A 26,737-nucleotide genomic window follows, 5' to 3' on the forward strand; every position below is an offset into this window, starting at 1 on the left:
AACATAACATGTTTCATAAACTTTATTTGCAAATAATTGTGAAATTTACCCATACCCACTAGTTGAGATGTGATACTACAATAAGCATAATGACACTAAAAACACAACAAGCAAACATCATAATGTTAAGAGAGAAAACTTTATTAAATTCAAAGAAAAAACTCTTCATAAAGGGAGCTAACGCTGCCTCCAGCCGGTCTGACCGGAGTTCATCCTTCCCGGCCCGGGGAGATGCTATGCTCGTTTGCTGAAGGTGTGCTGAAAAATGCGGACCGGATTTTACTCTCACTGGCGAAAACACAGCAAAACTGGAATGGATTATCTAAATGAGTGCGCTGGAAAACCCGGATCGGACTGTGAAAAAAAACTGGATCGGGAGTCTGGATCGGCATTTTCTTGTGCCTTTCTATCCGATACCGATACGCATTTTTTGCAAATATCGGCGGCCTAATCTGGACCGAGCACACCTGCTTAATTTAATTTGCATAAGAGATCATGTTTGTGTGTGTGTGTATGTGTGTGAAGGTGAGATGCTGTTTGTTGTATTTTGATGATCTTACCACAGTTTCTCCAGTTTACAGTGTGGATTCTTCAGTCCAGCAGAGAGCAGCTTCACTCCTGAATCCTGCAGTTTATTGTAATTCAGGTTCAGTTTTCTCAGAGTTGAGGAGTTTGAGCTGAGAACTAAGGCCAGATCTGCACAGCTTTTATCTGATAGATTACACCAATCCAGCCTGAGAGAGAAATGATAATCCATTAGAAACACTGACATATAAACACACACCCCTTAGGAAGGAGGTGTATTAGTATATTTTATATACTATTATTTCTTTTTCTTATTCTTATTACTCAGTGAACAATTTTTTCTTGCTTGATTACAAATTAAAAATCTGCCTATGTATAAAAAAAACAAATACAGATAGTCCTCCCTAACAAACACACACACACACAGCTGCCTCTATCATTATTGTTTAGTAAATTTGCAAATTCTGATTTCTCTTAGTCACTTACTGTTAACCTTTCTGATTTTCAACTCTAGTACACTATCCAGCAGACTCATCGGAACTAGACAAACTAATCAGTTGTTTAGAAAATGATTATTTTAGATGGTGTAGCTCCCCTTAAACACAAAAAAGAGAGACAAAAAAGCTTGCACCATGGTACAATGATCAAAGTCGTACCTTAAAGCACTTAGTACAAAATTTATAATAATATCGATCAACTAAACTGAAAGTGTTCTATTCTGCATGGAAAGGCAGTCTTGTCAAATATAGAAAGAACTTAATAAAGCCCACTCAGTGTATCTGGCCTCTTTAGTGTTATTTCCAAATTAACTAAAAACCAGGCAGGTACTGAATCTCAGATTCCAGCCATTCACACCAGCAACGCTTTTATGGACTTCTTTGATAGAAAACTGAAAACATTCAGGATAAAATTCAACAGATAAATATGTCATCTGGTATGGCTGATATAGGACAAAACTCAGTTACGGAAGTTATGATGAGTTTTTAACCCACTTCAACAGCTAGAACTAGAGAAAATTATCTCCTCATCAAACAGCACAACCAGCACACTTGATGCAGTTCCCACAAAATGACTAAAACAGGTACAGCCAAATATAATTAAACTTCTGTTAATGATAGTAAACTCATCGTTTACCCTGGGGCATGTACCCAAAGTCATTAAAACAGCGGTAATTAAACCTCTGAACAAGAAATGTGAGTGAAAATAAAGAAAATCGAGAAATGTGTAAAAGATACAACTTTCTCCTATTAAATAATGATAAAACAGAAATTCAAAGCTGCTAGAAATAAATTATCAGACTTAATGTTAAATCTGTCCGACTTCTCCGTCACACCTGGTTCAGTAGCTAAAAACCTTGGAGTTATCATAGGTTCAGATCTAGCATTCGAGAAGCACATATCTAATGTTACTAGAACAGCTTTTTTTTTCACCGAAAAATGAGTAAATACCTTCATTACCTCAAGGCTAGATTATTGTAATGCACTACTGTCAGTATGTTACTGCAGTAATTAAATAAACTTTAGCTAGTTCAAAATGCTGCAGCCAGGGTCCTTAATAAAACTAGAACATTTGAGCACATTAGTCCAGTCCTGTCAGCACTGCACTGCTTCCAGTCAAATTCCGCATAGACTATAAAATTCTCCTGTTAACGTATAAAGCCCTACACGGGCTCGCTCCTTAGTATTTACGAGATCTCATCTCCTATTATGAACCACCGTGATTACTTAGATCTCAGGGTGCTGGTTTCTAATACTTTTTAAAATTAATTTAAAAGCTGTTTGACCAGTGGTAGGATGTTCCCCCCTTAAATGTGAGTCTTGGTCCTCCCAAGGTTTCTTCCTCTTACAGCTCTGAGGGAGTTTTCCCTCCACACTCTCTGGGGTTTTTTTGTATTCTGCATATTTTTTGTTTAGTGTTTTGCCTGATTCTTTGTCCTGTGATCATGTTTCTGTAAAGCTGCTTTGTGACATCAGTTGTAAAAAGTTCTATACAAATAAATTTGATTTCATTTCATAATTAATCATTTAATCCCCCCATAAATCAACTGTGACACTGATCATCTATCAGTCTGGAAAAGGTTATAAAGTCATTTCTAAAGCTTTGGGACTCCAGAGAACCACAGTGAGAGCTATTATTCACTAATGGAGAAAACATGAAACACTGGTGAACCTTCCCAGGAGTGACCGGCCGATCAAAATTACTCCAAAACAACACAAAACCACATCTAAAGAATTGTAGGTCTCACTTGGCTCAGTTAAGGTGAGTGTTGAAGAAGAGCAAAATTCCTCCACAGAGATGTGAAAGACTCATTAACAGTTATCACAAACTCTTGATTTCAGTTGTTGCCGCCGGTGACACAATCGAGTTATTAGGTTTAGGGGAAAATTATTTTTCAGATAGGGCCAGGTTAGTTTGAATAGATGTTTTCTCTGAATAACTGAAATTACAGTAGCTTCTGTTTGTGTTTTTTGCTACTTTTTAATTATTGTTTATCTTTGCAATATATTTTTGACAAGGCAACTTAATAAATCTGTGCTCTCTCAAATCATGCTAGTAGAGAGTTTTGGTTTGTTTTTTCACCATAAAAGTGCTTCTTTCACTCTTCTGCTCCACCGCTGCACCGCTGGTATGTGTTGCTGGTCTCACTACTGGACTATCAGTCCTGCCTGAGAGTCAGGATGTCATTATCTACCTGCTCAACAGAGTTTATGCTCACCTAGACAGATCAGTCAGCACTGTGAGGGTCATGGTTTTTGATTTCTTCACTGCATTTAACAGCATTCGACCTGATCTTCTGGGTGACAAGCTGACAACAGTGCAAGCAGACGCCGTCCTTGTCTCCTGGATTGTAGACTACCTGACCGACGGGCCACAGTACAGTGGTGTGAAAAATATTTGCCCCCTACAGATTTCTTGTGTTTTTGCTTTTTTGTCATACTTACATTTTTCTGATAATCAAACAAAGATAACCTGAGTAAATATAAAAAGCACTGTTTAACTAAAATTTTATTTATTAAAAGGAAAAAACTATCCAATCTAGCCCTGTGTAAAAAGTGTTTGCCCCTAAACCTAATAACTTGGTTGTGCCACTCTTGGCAGCAACAACTGCACTCAAGCTTTACTGATAACTGGAAACTAGTCTTTTACATTTCTGTGGAGGAATTTTGTTCCACTTTTCTTTACAGAATTATTTTAATTCAGACACATTGGAGGATTTTCCAGCATAAACATCCTGTTTAAGATCATCCACAGCATCTCAATCAGACTTTAACTAGACCCTCCAAAAACCTTCATTTAGTTTTTTTTAAGCCATTCAGATGTGAACTTTTTGTTCGTGTGCTTTGGTTCATTGTCCTGCTGCAGAACCCAAGTAAGCATGAGCTTTAAGTCACAAACAGATGGCCAGATATTCTCCTTTAGGATTGTCTGGTAAACAGCAGAATTCCTGGTTCCGTCTATTACAGCAAGCTATTCAGCAGCCCCAGACCATCACACTACCATACTGAACATGTTTTACGTTCAGTATGATGTTCTTTTTCTGAAATTATTATGTAACGGGACACACACCTTTCAAAAAGTCATGTCATGTCCAAAGAATAGTTAAGATGTTTGTTGGCAAATGTGAAATAAGTTGTTTTTTTAGGTCAGTTTTTGCCTAGAAACTCTCCCATGGAGACCATTTTCACCCAGTCTCTTTCTTATTATTGAGTCATTAACACTGACCTTAACTGAGACCAGTCAGACCTGTAGTTCTTAAATGTTGTTCTGGGTTCTTTTGTGACCTCCTTGATGAGTTGTCCATGCACTTTTGGTATAATTTTGGTCAGCTGGACTCCTGGGAAGGTTCACCAGTGTTCTATGTTTTCTCCATTAGTGAATAATAGTGAATCACTGTGGTTCTCTGGAGTCCCAAAGCTTTAGAAAATGACTTTATAACCTTTTCCAGACTGATAGATGATCAATTACTAAGTTTTTTCACCTTTCTTTGAATTTCTTAACACTAAGGTATAATAATGTGTTGTTTTTTAAAATCTTTTATCTGCTTCATGTTGTCAGACAGGTTCTATTTTAGTGATTTCTTGATTTTACAGGTCTGGCAGTAATCAGGCCTGGCTGTGGCTAGTGAAATTGGACTCCATAAAGTTTCCCAAAAGTGTGATTAATCAAAGTTAATTTATTAAACACATTTTTTTCACACAGGGCTAGATTTGTTTTTGATATTTTTCTTCCCTTTAATAAATAAAATCATAATTTAAAATGTGCTTTTTATATTTACTCAGGTTATCTTTGACTGATGTTAAAATCAGTTTGATCATTTGAAAATATGACAAAAAAAAAGAAAACTGGCCATTAAGTGCAGACAAAAGCTTGGATTCCTTTATCGGAATAAATCCTGTTTACCCGTGCACACTAGAAAAAGAATAGTGGAGGCAACCATACTAGCAGTGCTGGACTATGGTGATGTAATTTATAAAAAAGCGTCCGCCAGTGCTCTCAAACCATTAGACTCTACCATTCTGCTCTGAGATTTATTACTGGTGACCCTTACACTACTCACCACTGCTCACTATATGATAGAGCTGGTTGGTCCTCACTAGCTGCATGAAGAGAATCTCATTGGCTATTTTTTATCTATAAATCACTCTCTGGGCATCTGCCATCTTATATCTCTTCACTGATCTTAATTAATAATAATGCATATCAGACTCGTTCCAGTAGCTGGATCACCTGTTCAGGTACCAAGAGTTTTTAGTGAACTGGGAAAATCTGCTTTTAGCTACAGAACACCAGCGAGCTGGAATTCACTACAGGAATCACTGAAACTCAGCTCGCTGGGATCACTGAATCATTTTAAACTTTTAGATTCTAATCACCATCAGAAAGCCTGTGACGGTTTTAAATGATTTTTTTATTAGTTCATCTTTTTTTCATATTGTATTTTATTTTATATATATTTATTTTATAAATTTTTGTTTATGTATTATTACTTTTATTTTGTATTTTTTTTTGTTTTAATGTTTTATATTTTCATTCTTGTTCTTAGTTCTATTATTCATTTAATCACTTTTAATTTTTAACATTTTACTTTACTTTTACTATTATCTATTTTACTTATTTTATATTTTATACATTTTTTACTTTTTATGTGTCAAAGTTTTTTTTGATATTTTAGAATTTTCTGTTCTACATATATATTTTAATTAAATGTTGATTTAAAATTACTACTTATTTTATTTTTTATTATTTTTTTACTATTTTATTTCATATTATTTCTAAATTATTATTAAATGTGTTCAATCCCTTTGATGTTATAAAGGCTCGGCAACATTGTAAATGAGGGTCACCCTCAATGTTTTTCCTGAGTGAAAATAAAGGTTGATTGATTGATTGATTGATTGATTGATTGATTGATTGATTGATTGATTGATTGAGATCACTTAATAGAATGAGCCCAACCATAACACACCAACAAGATGTTAATTTCATCTTCAGTGAAGTGTTGTTATCTCTTACTTCCTGTTTTGGCCATTCTTCCTCATCTAAGCAAGGAAGTGATATTTCTATCCCAAACTATGTATTTATAGGCTGGAGTTTGGAGTGATTGAGCGATTTGGTTGATGGACCAAATTATTTTTTGTGTACACGTTTTAGAAGTATTTTTTAAATAATAGGTTTTATCATTAATATGGATTTTTTGTTTATCTATATAGTCATGTGTGTGTTTACAAATATTAGATAATGCCTAAATATGTCATTTTATTATTTAAATTTCAGAATTTGTATAATGATATTGATTCCAACACTTTTCTGATTTTTTACAGCATTATAGTGAATTATTTATATATACTTGGCAGAACTGAATCAATGTTTGTGTTTTGATTGAGGTGTTTCAGAGGTGGAATCAACAAAGATGTTCTTTGAACTTGTTTAAGTTTTGGTTTGTAAAGCTCTTTGGGAAATACTTGTAGAACTGACTTGTTCTTCTCTCAGGTTCTGCACTAGTTAATTTGTTATTTACTAATAGTGATCACTTTGGGGAAACACACCCCCGATTGATTTGTTTCGTTTTTTAACAAATAATCAATAAAAACACAGACTAATCAATATTACAAAATATAAAACATCACAGATTAAACACTGAATAATGAAAATACTCACTTAACCTTCCTGGATACTTTCACCACTGGTAGCAGCCTCAGAAAACATTTTTCTGATTTCTGAAATTTACTCAGGTCAAACTCATCCAGATCCTCTTCTGAATTCAGCATCACAAACGCCACAGCTGACCACTGATCAGGAGACAGAGTAACTCCACTGAGATCACTGGAACCTCCTCTGTTCAGGTATTTCTGGACTTCCTGCACTAGAGAATGATCATTCAGTTCATTCAGACAGTGGAACAGACTGATAGTTTTCTCTGGAGAGGGATTCTCCCTGATCTTCTGCTTGATGTACTCCACTACTTCATCTTTACTGTGAGAGATGTTCTCTGTCTGTATCAGAAGACCTCGTAAGAGAGTCTGATTGGACTCCAGTGAGAGACCCAGAAGGAATCGGAGGAAAAGGTCCAGGTGTCCATTCTCACTCTGTAAGGCCTTGTCCACGGCTCTCTTCAGGAAGTCAGACATTGTTCCTTTTTTGGAGAAACCAAATCCACTGTGTTTCTGTTGCAGCACATTTCTGTTGTTGGAGATGAAGGACAGAAACTCATATAAAGCAGCCAGAAACTCCTGAACACTCAGATGCACAAAGCTGAAAACCTTCCCCAGGTGAAGTTCAGACTCCTGTCTGAAGATCTGGGTGCACACTCCTGAGTACACGGACACTTCTCTGACATCAATGCTGCACTCTCTCAGATCTTCCTCATAGAAGATCAGGTTTCCTTTCTCCAGCTGTTGGAAAGCCAGTTTTCCCAGAGCCAGAATAATCTCTCTAGTCTGGTCAAGATCAACATCACTTTTTCTTTGGTACTTCTGGCTGCGGTGTTTGATCTGAAAGATAAGGAAGTGTGTGAACATTTGAGTCAGAGTCTTGGGGATCTCTCCTCCCTTTGCTTCACCCAACATCCTCTCTAGAACAGTGGCTGAGATCCAGCAGAAGACTGGGATGTGGCACATGATGTAGAGGCTTCTGGAGGACTTCATGTGTGTAATGATTCTTTCAGCAAGGCTCTGATCTCTGATCCTTTTCCTGAAGTATTCCTCTTTCTGAGGGTCACTGAACCCTCGTACCTCTGTTACCTGATCAATACAGTCAGGAGGGATCTGATTGGCTGCTGCTGGTCGAGTAGTTATCCATAGGAGAGCAGAGGGAAGTAGGTTCCCCTGGATGAGGTTTGTCAGCAGCACATCTACTGAGGCTGACTGTGTTACATCAGATATTCTCTTATTGTTCTGGAAATCTAGAGGAAGTCGACATTCATCCAGACCATCAAAGATGAAAATGATCTTGTAGCTCTTATAATGTCTTGTTTTTAAATCTTGTGTTTCTGGGAAGAAGCACTGAAGGATATTCACCAGACTAAGCTTCGTCTCCTTCATCAGATTCAGCTCTCTAAAAGGAAGTGGAAATATGAAGAGAACATCCTGATTGGCATTTCCTTCAGTCCAGTCCAGAATGAACTTCTGCACAGAGACTGTTTTTCCAATTCCAGCAACTCCTTTAGTCAGCACAGTTCTGATGGACTGGTCTTTAAAGAGGTCGTTACATTTGATGGGTGTCTCCTGTGTTGCTGGTCTCCTGGATGCTGCTTCAATCTGTCTGACCTCATGTTCATTATTGACCTCTCCACTCCCTCCCTCTGTGATGTACAGATCTGTGTAGATCTCATTCAGAAGGGTTGAGGTTCCAAGATTTGAGATTCCTTCATTAATTTTCTGAAATTTTGCCTTTAGTGTTGATTTGAGCTTTCGGTGGCAGGATGGAGCCAGTTCTAATAAACAGAGACAAAAAAGACAAAAATACAGCACATATTAACATTTCACATTACTAGAGATAAGAAGATTGGTCGCAATGTATTAGTATTGGTCGATTTTCAGCCAAAATACGGTATCAGCGATCAATATTCCACTGATTTAGCCGATTTTATTCTGGAGTTTAGGGTTAAGCATTTAGGCAGTGCTGTGTGTGGATGGCCGGTGAAAATGCTCAATTACAGGAAGCTGCAGTTCCTCATCCAACCACTAGCCATAGCTGCAGCAGCAGCAAGAACCCCACTGCCTTCTTCATTCTAGTCACAGAGCTACAGCCCAGCCACAAGCTACAGACAGTTTTCATCTGTGTAGGACCAATTCACCACGTAGTGAAAAGAAAATAAAGGTTTTAACCCCACTAACTGGATAATACCACTCTCTTGAGTTCATGTTTCAGCCCAGTGAGTCACGGAGCTAGTTATCTCACAAGCTAACAGCAGCATCAGACACGGAGTTAGTTAGCTCACAAGCTAACAACAGCAGAGGACTATAGTTTAGACTGTTTTTAGAGCTGGATATGCAAAAGTTTTCATTGGTTTCCACCCTGAGCTCCACACAGCAGTTCTGTGTGTGCATGTTCGAGCTCCTCCACTCCATATCGGTTTATACTGGACGCGCGGTGAAAGAATAAAGAATAAGAACTACATCGTTTAGTAGACATATAAAAATGTTGGTGTCTTATAACTATTTACACAACTTTTATCTCTTCTGAAAAGCGTTTATTTGCTATCAGCATAAATTACCAGTGTTTGCTTAGGTGTGGATGTAATTAGGGGATATATGTACCAGGTTTGCCTGGCACCTGTGTGGCATTAATGGGGCATTTGGCCCCGCCCAAGTATTGGCGATCGGCGATGGAAATCGGTCCCAAAAATTCTAGAAACAGTAGTGTTTAAGCAGCTCTGCTCCTATCTCCACAACAATAGCATTCATGAGGTTTTCACTGAAAATACCTAACTAAAATAAATAATGATATACTTTTTCACTTGATAGGGGCAACACTGCCATACTTCTACTGCTAGATCTAATGCTGCCTTCAACAGCACAGATTACACTATTCTGTTCGATAGATTAGAAAATCTCATAGGAATTAAAGGACCTGTCCTGACCTGGTTCAGATAATTTTTCAGTGATCACTACCAGTGTGTTAATTTTAATAATGAATTATCTTATCACACTGAATAACGTAAAATATGGTGTCCCACAAGGGTAAATACTGGGCCTGTTAATAATCCGTAAGCATGGTATTAACTTTCACTGTTATGCAGATGATACTCAAGTTTAGACATCTGCTAAACACCACAAGTTAAACCCCAGAATGACCTCTGTCTCAACAACATAACGGATGTTGGATGACACACAGTTTTCTCTTAATTCTGATAAAACTGACGTCCTTTTCACTAAGTCTAGAAAATGTGTTGCCAATAGTCCATTTATTTAATGCCTACCCTTCCCTGTTTCTAGATTATCTATAGCTCTACATTATCTCTTTAACATTAACACTGAACATATACCATCACCTACTCACACTCATAACTCAGAATCTGTTTCTACATTATCTATAGCTCTACATTATCTCTTTATCATTAACACTGAACGTATACCATCACCTACTCACACTCATAACTCAGAACCTGTTTCTACATTATCTATAGCTCTACATTATCTCTTTAACATTAACACTGAACATATACCATCATCTACTCACACTCATAACTCAGAACCTGTTTCTACATTATCTATAGCTCTACATTATCTCTTTAACATTAACACTGAACATATACCATCACCTACTCACACTCATAACTCAGAACCTGTTTCTACATTATCTATAGCTCTCCATTATCTCTTAAATTCTCTTCTCTTTAAATTCTATATTAATTTACATAATGAGAAATCACATGACTCACTGGTCTGCAGTTTGTTAGCGAGGTCTGTCTGGTTCATGTTTCTCAGGACGTGCAGTGTGATCTTCAGCGCTCCCTCTCTGACACCACTCTGATCCTCCTCATCCTCCTCCTCTCTCCCAGAGCATGCTGGGTAATCCAGATTCTTCAGCATCTTCAGAAACCTCTCCAGCTGATTCTTTACTAGAGAGATGACTTTGTGTTCCAGTTCCTGATTAAACACATGGTAAGAAATGGTAGTAAGACCAGAACAGATAATAGTTTAATAAAATAATTTGTGGTTTATGTCAATATAATGTTTTGGATATGGGATGTTTTGTGTTGGATTGAGAGTAAGGGCAAAAATATTTATTTATAATTATTTCTAGCTCTCAGCAGTCAGAGCTTTCTCAGAATGTAACAGAACATGTTATTTGCTAAGTGCGGACCACGCCTGATAGAAGTAGAAAAGGAGGAAGAAAAAGGGGAGGGAACTCGGGGACATTTGGGCTGGAGTTCTGAACTGTGTGCTGAAGAAGCGTGCAGTTATATCCCCCCCTTTTTATTTAATGAGAAGTGGAAGAGTAGAAGAAAGGGGGTTGTTGGGGAGGAGGTGGGTTGCGAACTTTCGTCACGAGAGGTAATTAGTTAGGGGAGGTATTTATAGGACGGTTGATTGATACAGGGTGGAGTTAGAACGTAGAGTTTGGGCGTGGTCCTTCTCCCAAACTTTTGTTATTACATAACATCATTTTGCTAAGTGCGGACCACGCCTGATAGAAGTTGAAAAGGAGGAAGAAAAAGGGGAGGGAACTCGGGGAAATTTGGGCTGGAGTTCTGAACTGCGTGCTGAAGAAGCGTGCAGTTATATCCCCAAAATATGGAGCTTATAATGAAGCTAGTTTGAGATGAGACCGCATCGAGAGCAAACGTGCAGCCTTCGACAGGAGGAAGCAAAACAACCCAAATGGTTGAAATTGTTGCAGACCATCTGCCCGTCGAGAAAAACGATAGGCCGGCCAAAGCTGTCGCGGGCGCCCGAGGAGGATGGGCGCACGAGAGCGGCACGCGCCGAGGAATGTTGGATGGGGGCCGGAGGGGCGGTGGAGGCTGCCTGGGAACAAACAGAAGCAGGGTGAGAGGGGCCGCCACACGCGCAGCAGGAGAGGGAGCTACATCCCGCGAAAACGTGGCAATAAAGTTCCAGGTCCGGGGAGCCCCAGAATGTAGCAAGGTTCCACTGTTGATGACGAGCTGCGGCCCTGGCTGAGAAGAGGCGGTGATATTCGTAGAAACCAGAGCCTCCGAAACGGATAGCCATATCCAAAATCAAGGACAGATAATCGTCCAATTCCTGGCGACGTGATGGGAAAGCCGAACAGATGACATCCCTGAAGATGGAGAAGGCAAAGGCGAATTCGGCTGCAGAGAGGATTTTGGAGACGCGAGGGCCTGGTTGATGCAAGGTAAGCGAGATGTCGCCGGTGTCGATGACACAGGGAGCAGAAGAAGTGGAGGGGAGAAGTAGGGAGGAAAGATCGACATCCGCACCTTGAAGAATGCAGTTCCGCAGAGAGGAGGAGACCAGGGGAGGGTTGAACAGGGTTGGCCCGGGGGCAACAGGCGGTGCCGTAGACAGGGAGAATGAAGAGCACGGAGCTCCGGTGATGGGCGCGGCGAGTGCTGCAGACTGGGGGGAACAGGGATAGAAGTGGAGGGGAGAGGCTGGACTGGCAAAGAGTGAGAGAATGGGAAAGGCTCGCTGGAACACACCGGTTGGGGAACGGCAGAAGCGAAGCAAAGGGGAGGGACGAAGGATGATTGAGGGAAGGGGTTGGACGATTAAGGGAGGGGGTTGGACGATTGAGGGAGGGGGTTTGGACGATTGAGGGAGGGGGTTGGACGATTGAGGGAGGGGGTTGGACGAATGGAGGAAGCGGGGGGGAAGGAGAGAGACGAGAGAAAACAGCCGGGATCGGCAATGAAGGAGAGAAGGAGGCAGAGGAGAAGGAGAGGGGTTCGGGGCCCACAGGAGGAGGCGCTGAGGCCGAAGCAGGTGGAGGGTGTGCCGCGGCAATGAGTTGAGCGGGTGACGTCATCGGACCGCGATGCCGGTGCGGCTCCTGCGCGCTGTTTTCCACCCAACGAGGAGAGATAGAGCGAAAAAAGTTCCGCTTTGGGAGCAGAACGGGGGAAATGGACGCCGCGGTCCTTCAAAACCCGCTGTAACTTAAGAACAGTCCAATCGGACATGCGAGGAGGCTGGGATTCACCAGAAGAGAGGGGCTCGGCCGGGGAAGGGGGTGCGGGGCCGGCCAAGGAAGCCGGGCGCCCAGAGCAGCGAGCCCGACCAGGAGCAGTAGGGGAAGGAGGAGAAGAGCGGCGGGAGCGCCGAGATCCGGGGGTGCGTTGGTGAGGAAGAATGGGTAGAACCAGGAGTAGCCGGAATGGAGACGACAGACCTCAAGCGATGAGCCCGGCGAGAGGGAGCAGGAGCAGAGACAGGCTGGCTGGGAGGGAAGAGGTCCTCATCGGAGGCGGTGAGTTGGAGGTCCATGGGGAGCAAGCAAATGCTGGCAGGTGAGTGCATCAAATTCGATTGTTGCGAACTTTCGTCACGAGAGGTAGTTAGTTAGGGGAGGTATTTATAGGACGGTTGATTGATACGGGGTGGAGTTAGAATGTAGAGTTCGGGCGTGGTCCTTCTCCCAAACTTTTGTTATTACATAACATCATTTATAGTGTGGAACTGTTTAACAGTTGAAAAAAAAAATATTGTAATATATTTGGCTCTAGAGCTTTGACTGCATTTGTTTTGAAGTAAAATCTTTGGGATAATCTGGATTTCTGCACTGATTACTAATACAGGGTTCATACACGTTTTAATCAATAGATTTCCATGATTTTTCATGACTTTTTCATGCCTTCAAGGAAAATTTTCATGATCATATGATTTTTAAAACATCAGTGCAGACATGGACAATAAAACCAAAAATCAACTGAAACTATAATTAAAATTGATTATAGGTCTAAAATAAATCAGATAAAATGTTGACACACGATTTTTAATAAAATCGTGTGTCAGATCCTGAGAGCTCTATTGTGTAGAGCTGAATTACTGAATTAACTCTGAGCTGATGTATTTGTTACCTCAAAATAAATTTTCTCCATCGATAAACTGAAATACAAAGATTTTTTTCATGACTTTTTCAAAACCTTCTGGGTATTTTTATTTTTTCCAAAACTTATCCGGGGCTGGAAATTGCTATTTTCAAATTCCATTACTTTTCCAGGTTTTTCATGACCGTATGAAACCTGCTAATAAATGGTCTCTATCATAAATGAATGTATGACATTACTGATGTGTGACTTAATCATTATGTAAATCACAATTATAGACAAACACAATCTCACTAAATCTATAAAACATTTACTGTTGTACTCTTTCTGTATTTTATTGAGTATGTTGAATAAACATCTTTAATTCAGCTTAGAAAAAGTAAATAAACCCAAAAACTGGAAAAAAAGTAGTTATTGAAACTACTATTACATTTTTTAAAATTATGTTACAATAATAAATGCAGCTCTAATTAAAAATTAAGCAGAGTTAAAAATGCATCTTTCTTTTTATTGATAGGTTAATTGATAGCTTAATAAACATTACATTTAGTTTACTGAACAGTAATATGTTGGATATATTCTGAAATTATATTTATAAAATTAAAAACTATATTTTATAGCATATCATTTCATATTTAAAGTTAAAACACCAAGTCACATTTTACAGTGTTCACATGTGCTCTGGCATTAGTCACACCTACACACCTTTAATATGGAGTCCATATTTCTCCTGCTGATTTCTGGAGTCTCCTTCTGGACTCTGTCAGAAAACATAACATTAACATATGTTACTAAATGGTGATTGTGAATATATCTACAGAAAGAAAGTTCCAGAAGATCAACCACCACTGCAACACTCCACCTGTCATGTCTGGTGCTGAAAGCACTCCAGTGCCTTCCACACTCAACCCCGTCAGCGCTTCTCCAGTCTCCAACTACAATACCCAGAACGCACCACACCATGACATCACGCACACACCTGTTCACCTGACGCACCACCTGACTCCTCCAGGAGGTCCGGAGTACTAATCTCCGGCACTATTTAAGGACCACGCTCACGCTCACTCCTCGCCGAGTAATTGTTTGGTTTACCTTCATTACAAAGCATTTCCCTGCCGTTGTTTGATTTTTCCATGTTTTTCCGACCTTGCTTTTTGCCTTCAACCTCTTATTGAATTTATCTCGTGTATGACCTGGACTGTGCTTATCACTCTGCCTTTTGCCTTTGCCCTGTGTGTTGGATTTAGTCTCGTGTATTACCTGGACTGTATTTACGACTATTATTTTTGCCTGCTCCCTTTCACCGCCTGCCTGTGTATGAACTCCGGTCTGTTTCCCGTTGGTGGTGGTTGTGTACCTGCTTGTGCTTATCACCCCTGTTACTATTAAGCATCTTAATAAAAGCTGTAAACTGTGTCCGCACCTGTCTGATTCCTGTCTGGCTCTGACACCACCAACCTTCACATTCACCAAAAAGTTAATTCTTTATTTTATCAGATCACAACATAGAAGCGTCATCCTTACCTGAGATCAGCAGAACTGTTGTCCTCTCTGAAGGTTATAGGTAGACCCATTGACTGGTCACTCTTCATGGAGACACAGCTGGGTTCAGGTGAGTCTGATCTCTTATCCTGATCCAGTCTAAAACACAACCAGTATCAGACACCATCTACAACCTTTCCAGCATGTTGGTGTGATTCTACATTCATGTGATTTTGATGGTAAATTAGTTTATAATTGGGAAGTTGAACTTGAATAATCTCTCAAGCTTTAATTTCTAAATCATGTTTCTCACATTCTGAGAGACTTTCAGGAAAATCTCAAAGATGATTTAGAAAAACGAAGTTGAGACGTTGATTAAAACACGAATTTAAAAAAGTTTTTTCTGTTCAATTTATATTAAATTGAGTAATTGAATATTTAATGTTCAAACAAGATAAACTTTACTGTTTTTAGCAGATATTCACTCATTTGGAATCTGATCGTCTACAACACATTCTAAAGAAGTTGGGATGGTTTTTACCACTGTGTTAAATCACCTTCCCTTTAAAAACTCAATAAGCGCTTGGGAACTGAGGACCCTATGTGTGGAAGTTAAAGTTCAGGAAGTTTAACTAATGGTTTTCTGAAGTGATTCTGAGCCCGTGTGGTGATTAATATCCCTTCCAGAATGATGTCAGTTTTTAATGCAGTGCCTGAGGGGTCGAAGGTCACGGGTGTTTAATGTTGGTTTTCTGCAGCTTACTTGCAGAGATTTCTCCAAATTCTCAGAATATTTTTTTTTGTTTAGTTTAGTTTATTTTAGTTTAGTTTAGTTTATTTCGGTTCATGAAAGATAAACACTTTTATACAAAGTGACAATAATAACAGTAGTGAGAAATATTAAGTGCACACATGCTTTCACACATGAAAAAGAAGTAAAGAAAAGAGAAAAAAGAAAATAAATAATAATGATAATAATATTAATAATAATAATGATAATTAATAATAAATAATTCTCAGTTTCAAACCTGATAATGACTGAAAAGGTGTATTCTGAAGCTAATGCTTATTTTTACTGCCCTTTTTAAATTTTATTGTCATCTTATATAGTCAAATCATACACATAAATAATACAGGATTATGTTAATGTTAATCCACATATCAGAGCCTCCCATCATTAATAGTAGTTAATTCCTCATATTTATAAGAGCTTATCATTTTATCTTTAAACATTCTTTTAAATTTACAAAGTGTTCTACACATTCTTAAATCTTTTTCACATTTATTCCATAACCGAACCCCTTTAACAGATATACATCTATTTCTTTAATTCAGTTCTTACTTTAGTTTTTTTAAACACACACCTACTCCTCTAAGTTCATATTTACTCTCTTTAATTTCAAACAGCTTCTGGATACAGATAGGAAGTAAATGGTTTTGTGCTTTGTACATTAACAGTGCAGTTTAAAGGTTGACTATATCACTGAATTTTAAAATATGTAGATTAATAAATCATTTGTTGGTTGGTTCATAGTACGTTTTTTTAACTTATAATTCTTATAGCTTTCTTTTGTAATATGAAGATTTAAAGGTTTAGTGTTGGTTTTATATGTGTTTCCCCACTGCTCCACACAATAGCTCATATATGGAACAATGAAGGAACAAAACAGTATATAAAGTTAATTTTGATTCAATATATCTTTAGTTTTATATAGTATTGCCAGAATTTGAATTGTTGCAAGCATCATTTATGATTAACATTTATGATTAACATCATCAATCTTAATTTTACCTGTATTTTTCTTATTTGTCTTTTACCAAATATTATGAATTTTGTTTTACTTAAATTCAGGGATAGCTTGTTTATATCAAACCATTTCTTTAAGACTGTCAGTTCTCTTTCCATCGTATTCAGTAGCTGTTCCAAACATTTCTCAGAGCAGTATAGATTAGTATCATCAGCAAATAATGCAAATTTTAGCAGTTTTGACACTTTACAGATATCATTTATATACAGTGTGAACAATATTGGTCCTAATACTGAACCTTGTGGAACTCCACAAGTGACCTTCAATAATTTAGATTTAAAATGATTTATTTGTACATATTGATACCTGTTATCAAGATAACTCTCAAGTCATGAGTATGCTGCTCCTCTAAAGCCATATCGTTCTAATTTGGCCATTAATAATTCATGATCTATAGTGTCAAATGCTTTTTTTTTTAATCTATAAACACCCCAACAGCATATTCCTTGTGATCCACTGCAGCTGATATATCTTCTACAAGATGCATCACTGCCATTGAGGTGGACCTATTTACTCTAAAACCAAACTGTTGATCATTCAGTAAATTGTGTTTGTCTATGAAATTATTTATCCTCTCTACAAATATTTTTTCTAAATTTGTTTGAGAACTGGGAGAGCTTGAGATTGATCTGTAATTTGAGAGCTGGTGAAAGTCTCCACTTTTATAAATTGGAATAATTTTGCTATTTTCATTTAATTAGGAAATGTGCCTGTTTTAAGAGACTGATTACAGATATATGTAAAAGGTTTCACTATACATTCTATTATAGACTTAACTGTACTCATTTCTATTCCATTCCAGTCTGTGGATGTTTTATTTGCAAATTTTTTTCCCAGTATTTCATTTTTATTAGTTCTCCTGTTAAACATAGAGAAAGGGTATAAACCAACAATATCTTTGTCTACTCCATCCTTATTTGTTGGTTTCACAATCTCTTTTGCTAAGCTGTACTTAATTTGTACATAGTAGTCATTAAACTAATGAACCATTTCTTTAGTTATAATTGTATCTTCTTCTTTGCTAGTATTAACCCACGCCCTGATGGAATGATAGAGAAAAGGGGGGGGGGGCGAACTCAGTGGATATTTTGGGCTAGAGTTCGGGGCAGCTTCGCTAGGACGCGAGAAGCTGAAGCGCCCCCCGCAATGAGAGGTAAACGAGAGAAAGAAGGTGGAAGATGGGGAGGGGGTGGGTGCCAAGTTGTGCCACATGCAGGTGGAGAGGAAGTGGGGGTTTAAATAGGGCTAGTGGGTGGAGTAATGGGCGTGGATTATCTCCCAAAATTTAGTTATAAATAACTCCACTTTGCTAGTATTAACCCACGCCCTGATGGAATGATTGAGAAAAGGGGGGGGGGGGGGGGGCGAACTCAGTGGATATTTTGGGCCAGTGTTCGGGGCAGCTTCGCTAGGACGCGAGAAGCTGAAGCCCCAAAATTAAACAGTGAGGGAAGCCAGGCGCTCGTGAGCAGCTGAAAGTTCGCTTGTGTGGGTTCTGATGTATCCGTGGTAAGCTTGGGAGGTCCAGCGGCCGAGGATTTTAACTGTATGATCAGGTAAACCGCGGTGAGATGCTGTGGATGCAGCGCCAATTCTAAAAGAGTGGGCTGAAAAAGGAAGGGTTAAAACCACTGAGTGAGAGAATCTGCTTGAGATGAAAATGAAACCAATGGCGAGTGGCAGGTGATCCGCAGTGTCCGCAGGTACGCAGTGATAGGCTCATAGGGGCTGAGAGGAGAAGTGAGTTTGAAAAGATAGATAGGGGCAGAAATGCCGAGCTGGTCAGTTTTACTGCGTTTGATTTGGAAAGTCAGTGTTCTTTCGTCTAAAATAGATAAATCAGAAAGACAGGGGTGAAGAGCAGGATTATGGGAGGTAGTGGAAGTTGTGAATTCCGAGCAGTGGAGAAAGCTGAAGAAAGTGAGGAGAAACATGGATTCAAGCATAGCGCAGATGGAGGGAGCGGCGTAGCCATGGCAGAGCGTGAAAAGACAGTAATGCAGTATGTGAGAAGTGATGGGGAGGCACTGATTGGGCGAATGAGGCTCTCGTCTTCTGATTCCTCTGATAAGTAGGGATATTTGGTGGTGTTTGGAAAAGGGATGGGGAGATCCTAATAGCAGAATAAGAAAGAAGTTGATGGCAGATAGATAGAATTTTAGAGTGGAGGAGCGGATCGAAAAATGAATGCTTGAGAAGGTGACAAAGGAGGATAGAGTTTGAAGGTCTAAAGAGGGAAAAGGAAAGTTTTGGATGTGGTGGAAACGTTTAAAACACTGCCCGCCGGTCCAGTTGGTGGATAGGGTGTTATGGGATACAGAGTCAATGATAAGATCTTGGGAGGCGGTGGTGAGCTGGTTCATGCTGGATGTGGCTTAAGCGGGAAGATGGTATCGGAATAGGGTGGAGTCGGAGTGGGCTGAGGGTCCATATGTGGTGCCAAGGTCCTGAATTTCTGCACGTTGGAGCGAGAGAGAGCGTCAGCAGTGGGATTAGAAAGGCCAGGTATGTGTAGAGCTTTGAGAGAAAATTGATGTGTGATGGATAGCCAGGTCAGACGACGGAGATAAAGCATGATGAATAGATTATTGGATCTGGACTTATTGATTATGTATACAACGGTGGAATTGTCTGAATGGAAGGAGACTGTGCCACAGATGACCCCAAAGCACAGCGGCCGCAAAGACGGGGTATAACTCCCGCAGGGCAGTGGAGTCGCTGTCTGCAGCCGACTGTTCGATGAGCTCCTGAGGCCAGGGAGAGAAAAACCAACGGGTGCCACAATAGCCTCCGAATCCAAAGGAGGGGGCAGCTTCAGAGAAGAGGAAAAAGTCAGGGTGGTCCGACGCTTCGGGAAGGCGAAAGAGAGATATGCCATTCCAGTGGGAGAGTAGGAGGAGCCAGAAGTGCAGTTCAGACAGGCAAGCTTGGTCCAGAGTGACTGTTTGGTAGAGAGAGGTGGCGGAAGAGGAAAGCATGAGAAGATGAGAAATGAAGGATCTGCCTTGGGGAATAATCCGCATGGCGAAATTTAAATGGCCCAAGAGAGAGAGAAGCTGCTGCTTGGAGCAGTGCTGACGTTCGAGGAATAGAGAGAGGGTATCCTTGATACGGACCAGCTTGTCACGGGGGAGGGAAGCCTGGAGAGAAACGGAATCCAGGATTATGCCGAGGAATTCCAGAGACGTAGCAGGGCCGACAGTCTTCTCGGGAGAGAGAGGAATACCCAGACGTTCGAAAGCTGCAGACAGCTGGGTGATGCATCTGGCTGGAGGAGAGGTGGGGGCATCGAGGACGAGAAAATAGTACAGAAAGTCAGAGGCTAGTGGTCGGGCCATCGAAGAGGGCATGGCGTAGGAAGACAGGGGGATGGCGTGGGAAGATGAGGGAAAGGCATAGGAAGATGAGGGAATGGCGTGGGAAGATGAGGGGATGGCGTGGGAAGATGAGGGGACGGCGTGGGAAGATGAGGGGATGACGAGGGAAGATGAGGGGACGGCGTGGGAAGATGAGGGCATGACGTGGGAAGATGAGGGGATGCGTGGGAAGATATGGGCGCGGCGACGGAATATACGGGCACGGCGAGGGAAGATGGGGGTAAGGTGAGAGAAGGCGGGGGCACGGCGAGGGAAGACGGGGGAACAGCGTGGGAAGACGGTGGGACGGAGTGGGGAGGGGGAAACAGAGAAGAGGAGAAGAAAGGGAGAGGAAGCGAAGACTGGAGGCGGGCAGGAGCCGAAGGGAGGGAAAGGAAAGGACGGGGGGGATCACCCAGAAGCGAGGAAGAGGGAACCCCAGCGGGGAAGGAGATCGGTGCCGGGCGGGGACCGCCACGCTGGCAGGGGGCGCTGGAACGGGGATAGAGGGCCGGGAGCGGCTGCGAGGAGGGAGCAGCGGCGGGGAGGATTCCTCCCCGCCGCGGGCCGCAGCAGGCTGGGTAGAGGAGCAGCTGGAGGCAGGGCTGGAAGCGGTACAGCTAAAAAGCTCCGTGCGACAGTGGGTGAACTCCGCAGTACAGTTAAAAAGCTCCGCGCGACAGTAGGTGAACTCCGCAGTACAGTTAAGAAGCTCCGCGCGACAGTAGGTGAACTCTGCGGTACAGTTAAAAAGCTCCGCGCGACAGTAGATGAGAAGTTTGTTTAAATTTTCCTTTCATCTTTTTATCTTATTATTGTGGCACTGTCACTAAACTGCACTTTCACGATGTGAGAGAGAATGAGCGAGAATAAGCATCAGGTGTATCTGTCTATCTAGGAGTAAGTCCGTGTAGTAAGCATAAATATAAATCCTTATAAATGTGATAAAAAATATAGCTAGTAACTAATAGTTACTGTGCACATTTTAAGTATATTTTATGTTATAGTTATGGCTGGTAAACAGAGGCGTCTCTGCTTTCCGACGTCGGTCAGCAGGCAGTAGGCTTTCTATTCACGATGTCTTCAGGATTTGCAAAAATAAAAATAAATGATTTCAGCGCATCATTCAAGCTTCCACAACAGTAGAGTTTAGATTATCAGCCCGAGCCTGACCCGATTCCCGACCCGAACTCACACATGCGCTCCTCCACTACGCATTACGCACTTGTCTTGCAGAGCTGTGTGTAGCTAAATAGCCAACAAAATGAAGCCCTCTGAAGTGAGAAGAAACATTACACAAGGTGAGATAAATTTGGTCCAATGGGAAGGACAGTCAGAGGTATGGAGCTAACTCAAGTTAATTGTTGATAGAAACAACACGTGTGTCGGCTTCGTAGAGTGTGTTAAGCGCAGAGTGCTATACGCTTAAAATAAAGGCTATAAAATTTGGCTATATGCTTAACATATAAAAAAGTAGAAGAAAGTCATTGTAAATTATTGTTATTGGCCTATTTTGGTTTAATGAGTGTGCAGGGCATTGCCGTTTTTTGTGTTTTTGGACAGGCTATGTGATAAATATTAAAATGTTTGTTGTTAAGAAAGTATTTTATATTCTTAAACCATGTTAAATTATATTAGATTAGGAAGGTCATTCAGACATAATTTTTGTGGATCATATTTCGCATTGTTGGTGCTTTAATCTTTTGGAAATCTGTTCTTAATACAATTTATTTTTAAAATAATAGGTCTTCTTCAACATCATTCTTAACAGGTTTTGCTCATTTAAACAGCCTGAAAATATATTTTCAAAAACTCAGTTTTAACGCTGTACTTTAATTGGGTCGTCGGGTCGGGCTCGGGGCAGAACGTGCATATTCATTCTTCATGTTTAAAAAAAAACACTGCATTTTAAAATTATTTTTATGGTGTTCCAGTTCTTGTATTCTCCCTTCTCATTTGCATTTCTAACTGAGTACGCTGTAATTTGTTTTTACAGCTAGAATCGAACGTGGCCAGTTTATATCAGTCAATCTTAAGTGCTACCAAGATGAAAATTATCTGTGTTTTCGTGAATAACACTATAGACCTAAGGCAAAAATTAAAACATTATCTAAAATGTGTCACTTGACAATAAGGTCATACACAGATTATTAAATGTTTGAATAATGTGTCAACATTTATGCCTACGTTTTGTCACATATGCAGTATGTTGTGCCCCCCCCCCCCCTCCCCCCCTCCCCCCCCTCCCCCCCTCACCCCTCCTCACCCCAACAGGAAAAAAAGTTCAGGCTCAGGATTTTTTTCACTATCACCCCTGACTAAGGCAAACAATATGTAAATGAGTGTACAGACAGTAAAACATTGAATAAACCTGCAAGATCATATTAATTTTGTGGTTATTTTAGGCACCTCATATTTGTCAATACCTGTTACTTAGATGTAGATCAGATCCCACTTTATGACGCATTTATACTGAAAATCGTGAAATTCTATATGCCGCTGTGCATATATACATATACACTGCTCAAAAAAATAAAGGGAACACTCAAATAACACATCCTAGATCTGAATGAATGAAATATTCTCATTGAATATTTTGTTCTGTACAAAGTTGAATGTGCTGACAACAAAATCACACAAAAATCATCAATGGAAATCAAATTTATTAACCAATGGAGGCCTGGATTTGGAGCCACACACAAAATTAAAGTGAAAAAACACACTACAGGCTGATCCAACTTTAATGTAATGTCCTTAAAACAAGTCAAAATGAGGCTCAGTATTGTGTGTGGCCTCCACGTGCCTGTATGACCTCCCTACAACGCCTGGGCATGCTCCTGATGAGGTGGCAGATGGTCTCCTGAGGGATCTCCTCCCAGACCTGGACTAAAGCATCCGCCAACTCCTGGACAGTCTGTGGTGCAACGTGACGTTGGTGGATGGAGCAAGACATGATGTCCCAGATGTGCTCAATCGAATTCAGGTCTGGGGAACGGGCGGGCCAGTCCATAGCTTCAATGCCTTCATCTTGCAGGAACTGCTGACACACTCCAGCCACATGAGGTCTAGCATTGTCCTGCATTAGGAGGAACCCAGGGCCAACCGCACCAGCATATGGTCTCACAAGGGGTCTGAGGATCTCATCTCGGTACCTAATGGCAGTCAGGCTACCTCTGGTGAGCACATGGAGGTCTGTGCGGCCCTCCAAAGAAATGCCACCCCACACCATTACTGACCCACTGCCAAACCGGTCATGCTGAAGGATGTTGCAGGCAGCAGACCGCTCTCCACGGCGTCTCCAGACTCTGTCACGTCTGTCATGTGCTCAGTGTGAACCTGCTTTCATCTGTGAAGAGCACAAGGCGCCAGTGGCGAATTTGCCAATCCTGGTGTTCTCTGGCAAATGCCAAGCGTCCTGCACGGTGTTGGGCTGTGAGCACAACCCCCATCTGTGGACGTCGGGCCCTCATACCATCCTCATGGAGTCGGTTTCTAACCGTTTGTGCAGACACATGCACATTTGTGGCCTGCTGGAGGTCATTTTGCAGGGCTCTGGCAGTGCTCCTCCTGTTCCTTCTTGCACAAAGGCGGAGGTAGCGGTCCTGCTGCTGGGTTGTTGCCCTCCTATGGCCTCCTCCAAGTCTCCTGGTGTACTGGCCTGTCTCCTGGTAGCGCCTCCAGCCTCTGAACACTACGCTGACAGACACAGCAAACCTTCTTGCCACAGCTCGCATTGATGTGCCATTCTGGATGAGCTGCACTACCTGAGCCACTTGTGTGGGTTGTAGAGTCCGTCTCATGCTACCACGAGTGTGAAAGCACCACCCACATTCCAAACTGAACAAAACATCAGCCAGACAGCATAGGTTCTGAGAAGTGGTCTGTGGTCCCCACCTGCAGAACCACTCATTTATTAAGTGTGTCTTGCTAATTGCCAATAATTTCCACCTGTTGTCTATTCTATTTGCACAACAGCAGGTGAAATTGATTGTCAATCAGTGTTGCTTCCTAAGTGGACAGTTTAATTTCACAGAAGTTTGATTTACTTGGAGTTTTATTGTGTTATTTGAGTGTTCCCTTTATTTTTTGAGCAGTGTATATACATGAGTGTTTTTGTTTTTTCTAAGGAAATTATTGACATTGACAAGAGATCAACAATATAAAAAAAACAGTAAAATAACACCTGTACTGCTATAAACTTGAACCATTTAAAAGTATCTCATCATCCTTACCTGAGATCAGCAGATCTGTTATCCTCTCTGAAGTTTAGTGGAGGGTCCATTGACCGGTCACTCTTCATGGAGACACAGCTGGGTTCAGGTGAGTCTGATCTCTTATCCTGATCCAGTCTAAAACACAACCAGTATCAGACACCATCTACAACCTTTCCAGCATGTTGATGTGATGCTGTGTTCATGTGATGCTGTGTTCATGTGATGCTGTGTTCATGTGATGTTGGAATCATGGGAAATTTGAGTTCCCGAGTCCTTTTACAAACATTTTAAACATGTTTAAGGAAAATGGGATACCCCAGAGCTAAATTTGAGGTGTCACAGTAAAGGGTCTGATTGCAAAATTGTAGATTTCCATTTTAATACCTTTCTCCCCAAAATGTAGTTTTCTCTGTGGGGTACTTAGTGTGGAATACTGGAAATGGGGAGACCTTAACATAGCAAAATGTGAAACACATTACAGGTTCTGGCAGTTTATACAGTGGCAAGAAAAGGTGTGTGAACCTTTTTAGTGGTCTGGGGTGGGTTTCCCGAAAACGATCAATCTTAGGGAATAAAGAATGAACTAACGAATGACGTGAGAAAAGAACGAGCCAGTTCTGCGAGTGTTTCCCAAAGAGCTTCGCAACGCTAAAATTAACGAACAAGTTTAAAGAACGTCTTTGTTGACCCCGAAACAGCGCGCTCAATCAAACCACACACATCGATTCAACACTGACAATATGCAGTATTTATTTACTATTACACCAATTACTAATCAATATCATTATACATATATGTATAATTTAGGCCTTGATAAAATACTCATAAAGATGCATTTGACTAAATAAATTAAACATTACTATATTAATGTCATATATATATATATATATATATATATATATATATATATATATATATATATATATATATATCTCCAGGAACACAGTTCTTCCCAGTTAATCACCCTCTTAGTTGGGCTTAGGTCTGTAGAAAATAAACTTAATAAAAAATAAAGAAAAGCATTGAATAAATATACATATTTGTAAATTGACACGCCCCATAGTTTGCCTGGATGAACGGCCACAATGTTTGTTAGAATTCCCTGTTTATTAAATATTACCTGCGCATTCACCACAGAGTACCCTTTACAATACGTGTAGGTGGGATTAAAAACACCGCAAGCGTTTTGTGCACTGGATCTACATTAGCAGGGATTTTCCCAGTACTGGGGGGAATTTTGTACAGGTGTGTGTATGGCACAGTAACAGTCTGATTACAGAATGCACGGCCTTGGAGACAGCAGATTGCTTAGACCGTGAGCATCATCTGCAGGTGTTCATTTACTGCATTCATTGCAGCATTAATGTCAAGAGCTCTACCTGGATTTAATGATTTATTCGTGGGTTTGATTGGTAAATTCAAATACCCAGTTAGACTACAAGCTACAGACAAAGCTGGCATCATCATATAATATAATATAATATAATTTTATAACAATATAATATAATATAATTGTATAATAATATAATATAATATAATATAATATAATATAATATAATATAATATAATTTTATAACAATATAATATAATATAATATAATATAGATTCAACCACAGAAATAATATTTTTTCTCCCTTGCATTTGGTGGTCCCTGGTGTTTAAGGTGCTGAACTGCAAGCAGAATCCTCATTAAGTGGTACGTTCAGAATAACGTCTGGGTCGGGATAGTCGTTAACCTGCGAGCGAGTTTATGTAGTACTTTAGTTACGCACAGGTTTGGGAAACACTCTTTAATTAACGATCAATCTTAAGTACGAGTTAACAAAGTTCTTAGCGTTACGAAGCTTTTGGGAAACCCACCCCTGATCTTCATCCAAGTCAAGGGTATTGACAAATATAATGTGCCTAAAATAATAACACAAAACAAATTTTAATCATTCATGTCTTCATTGAGAAGAACCATTAAAACCTCATAGTGCGAGAGGATACAGTATGTGAAATCATGGCTAATGATCTAAAAAACTATTATTGTCAAGTGTTAGCATACCTAGAGTCCTGGTTGTTTGAATGTGTGGACTAGAGCTAATCTGATTTATAAAAAACACTTTTTGGGTTTTTTTTCTGCACAAAAAGACACACATTTATGCCGAAAATCATGAAATTCTAAAACATTCACATACATTTCTTGCCACTGTGCATATATACATATGTGTGTGTTTTCAAAGGAAAAATCTGACAATATAAAAAAACAGTAAAATAACACCTGTACTGCTATAAACTTGAATCCCTTAATTTGGTTCAGAGAACCATTTAAATGTATCTCATTATTCTTACCTGAGATCAGCAGATCTGTTATCCTCTCTGAAGTTTAGT

At 40.3% G+C, this 26,737-nt stretch overlaps 1 protein-coding gene across 1 annotated transcript in view; it reads right to left on the reverse strand.

Annotated features, from left to right (window-relative positions):
* LOC111190793 (NACHT, LRR and PYD domains-containing protein 9) overlaps positions 1 to 20,144 on the reverse strand; it is a 38,516-nt gene extending 18,372 nt beyond the window's left edge. Inside the window, exons 1-7 of the mRNA XM_049472969.1 lie at positions 19,467 to 20,144; positions 15,029 to 15,141; positions 12,658 to 12,993; positions 12,352 to 12,514; positions 11,373 to 12,074; positions 10,409 to 10,616; positions 6,685 to 8,458 (exon numbers count right to left, since the gene is read on the reverse strand). Of these exons, the coding sequence (XP_049328926.1) occupies positions 6,685 to 8,458; positions 10,409 to 10,616; positions 11,373 to 12,074; positions 12,352 to 12,514; positions 12,658 to 12,993; positions 15,029 to 15,141; positions 19,467 to 20,144 (3,974 nt within the window). The remainder of the gene's footprint in view (positions 1 to 6,684; positions 8,459 to 10,408; positions 10,617 to 11,372; positions 12,075 to 12,351; positions 12,515 to 12,657; positions 12,994 to 15,028; positions 15,142 to 19,466) is intronic.
* Positions 20,145 to 26,737: the final 6,593 nt, after the last annotated feature.

The sequence above is a fragment of the Astyanax mexicanus genome, unplaced genomic scaffold (genome assembly GCF_023375975.1).
Source record: "Astyanax mexicanus isolate ESR-SI-001 unplaced genomic scaffold, AstMex3_surface scaffold_32, whole genome shotgun sequence".
In the NCBI taxonomy this organism is placed as follows: Eukaryota; Metazoa; Chordata; class Actinopteri; order Characiformes; family Acestrorhamphidae; genus Astyanax; species Astyanax mexicanus.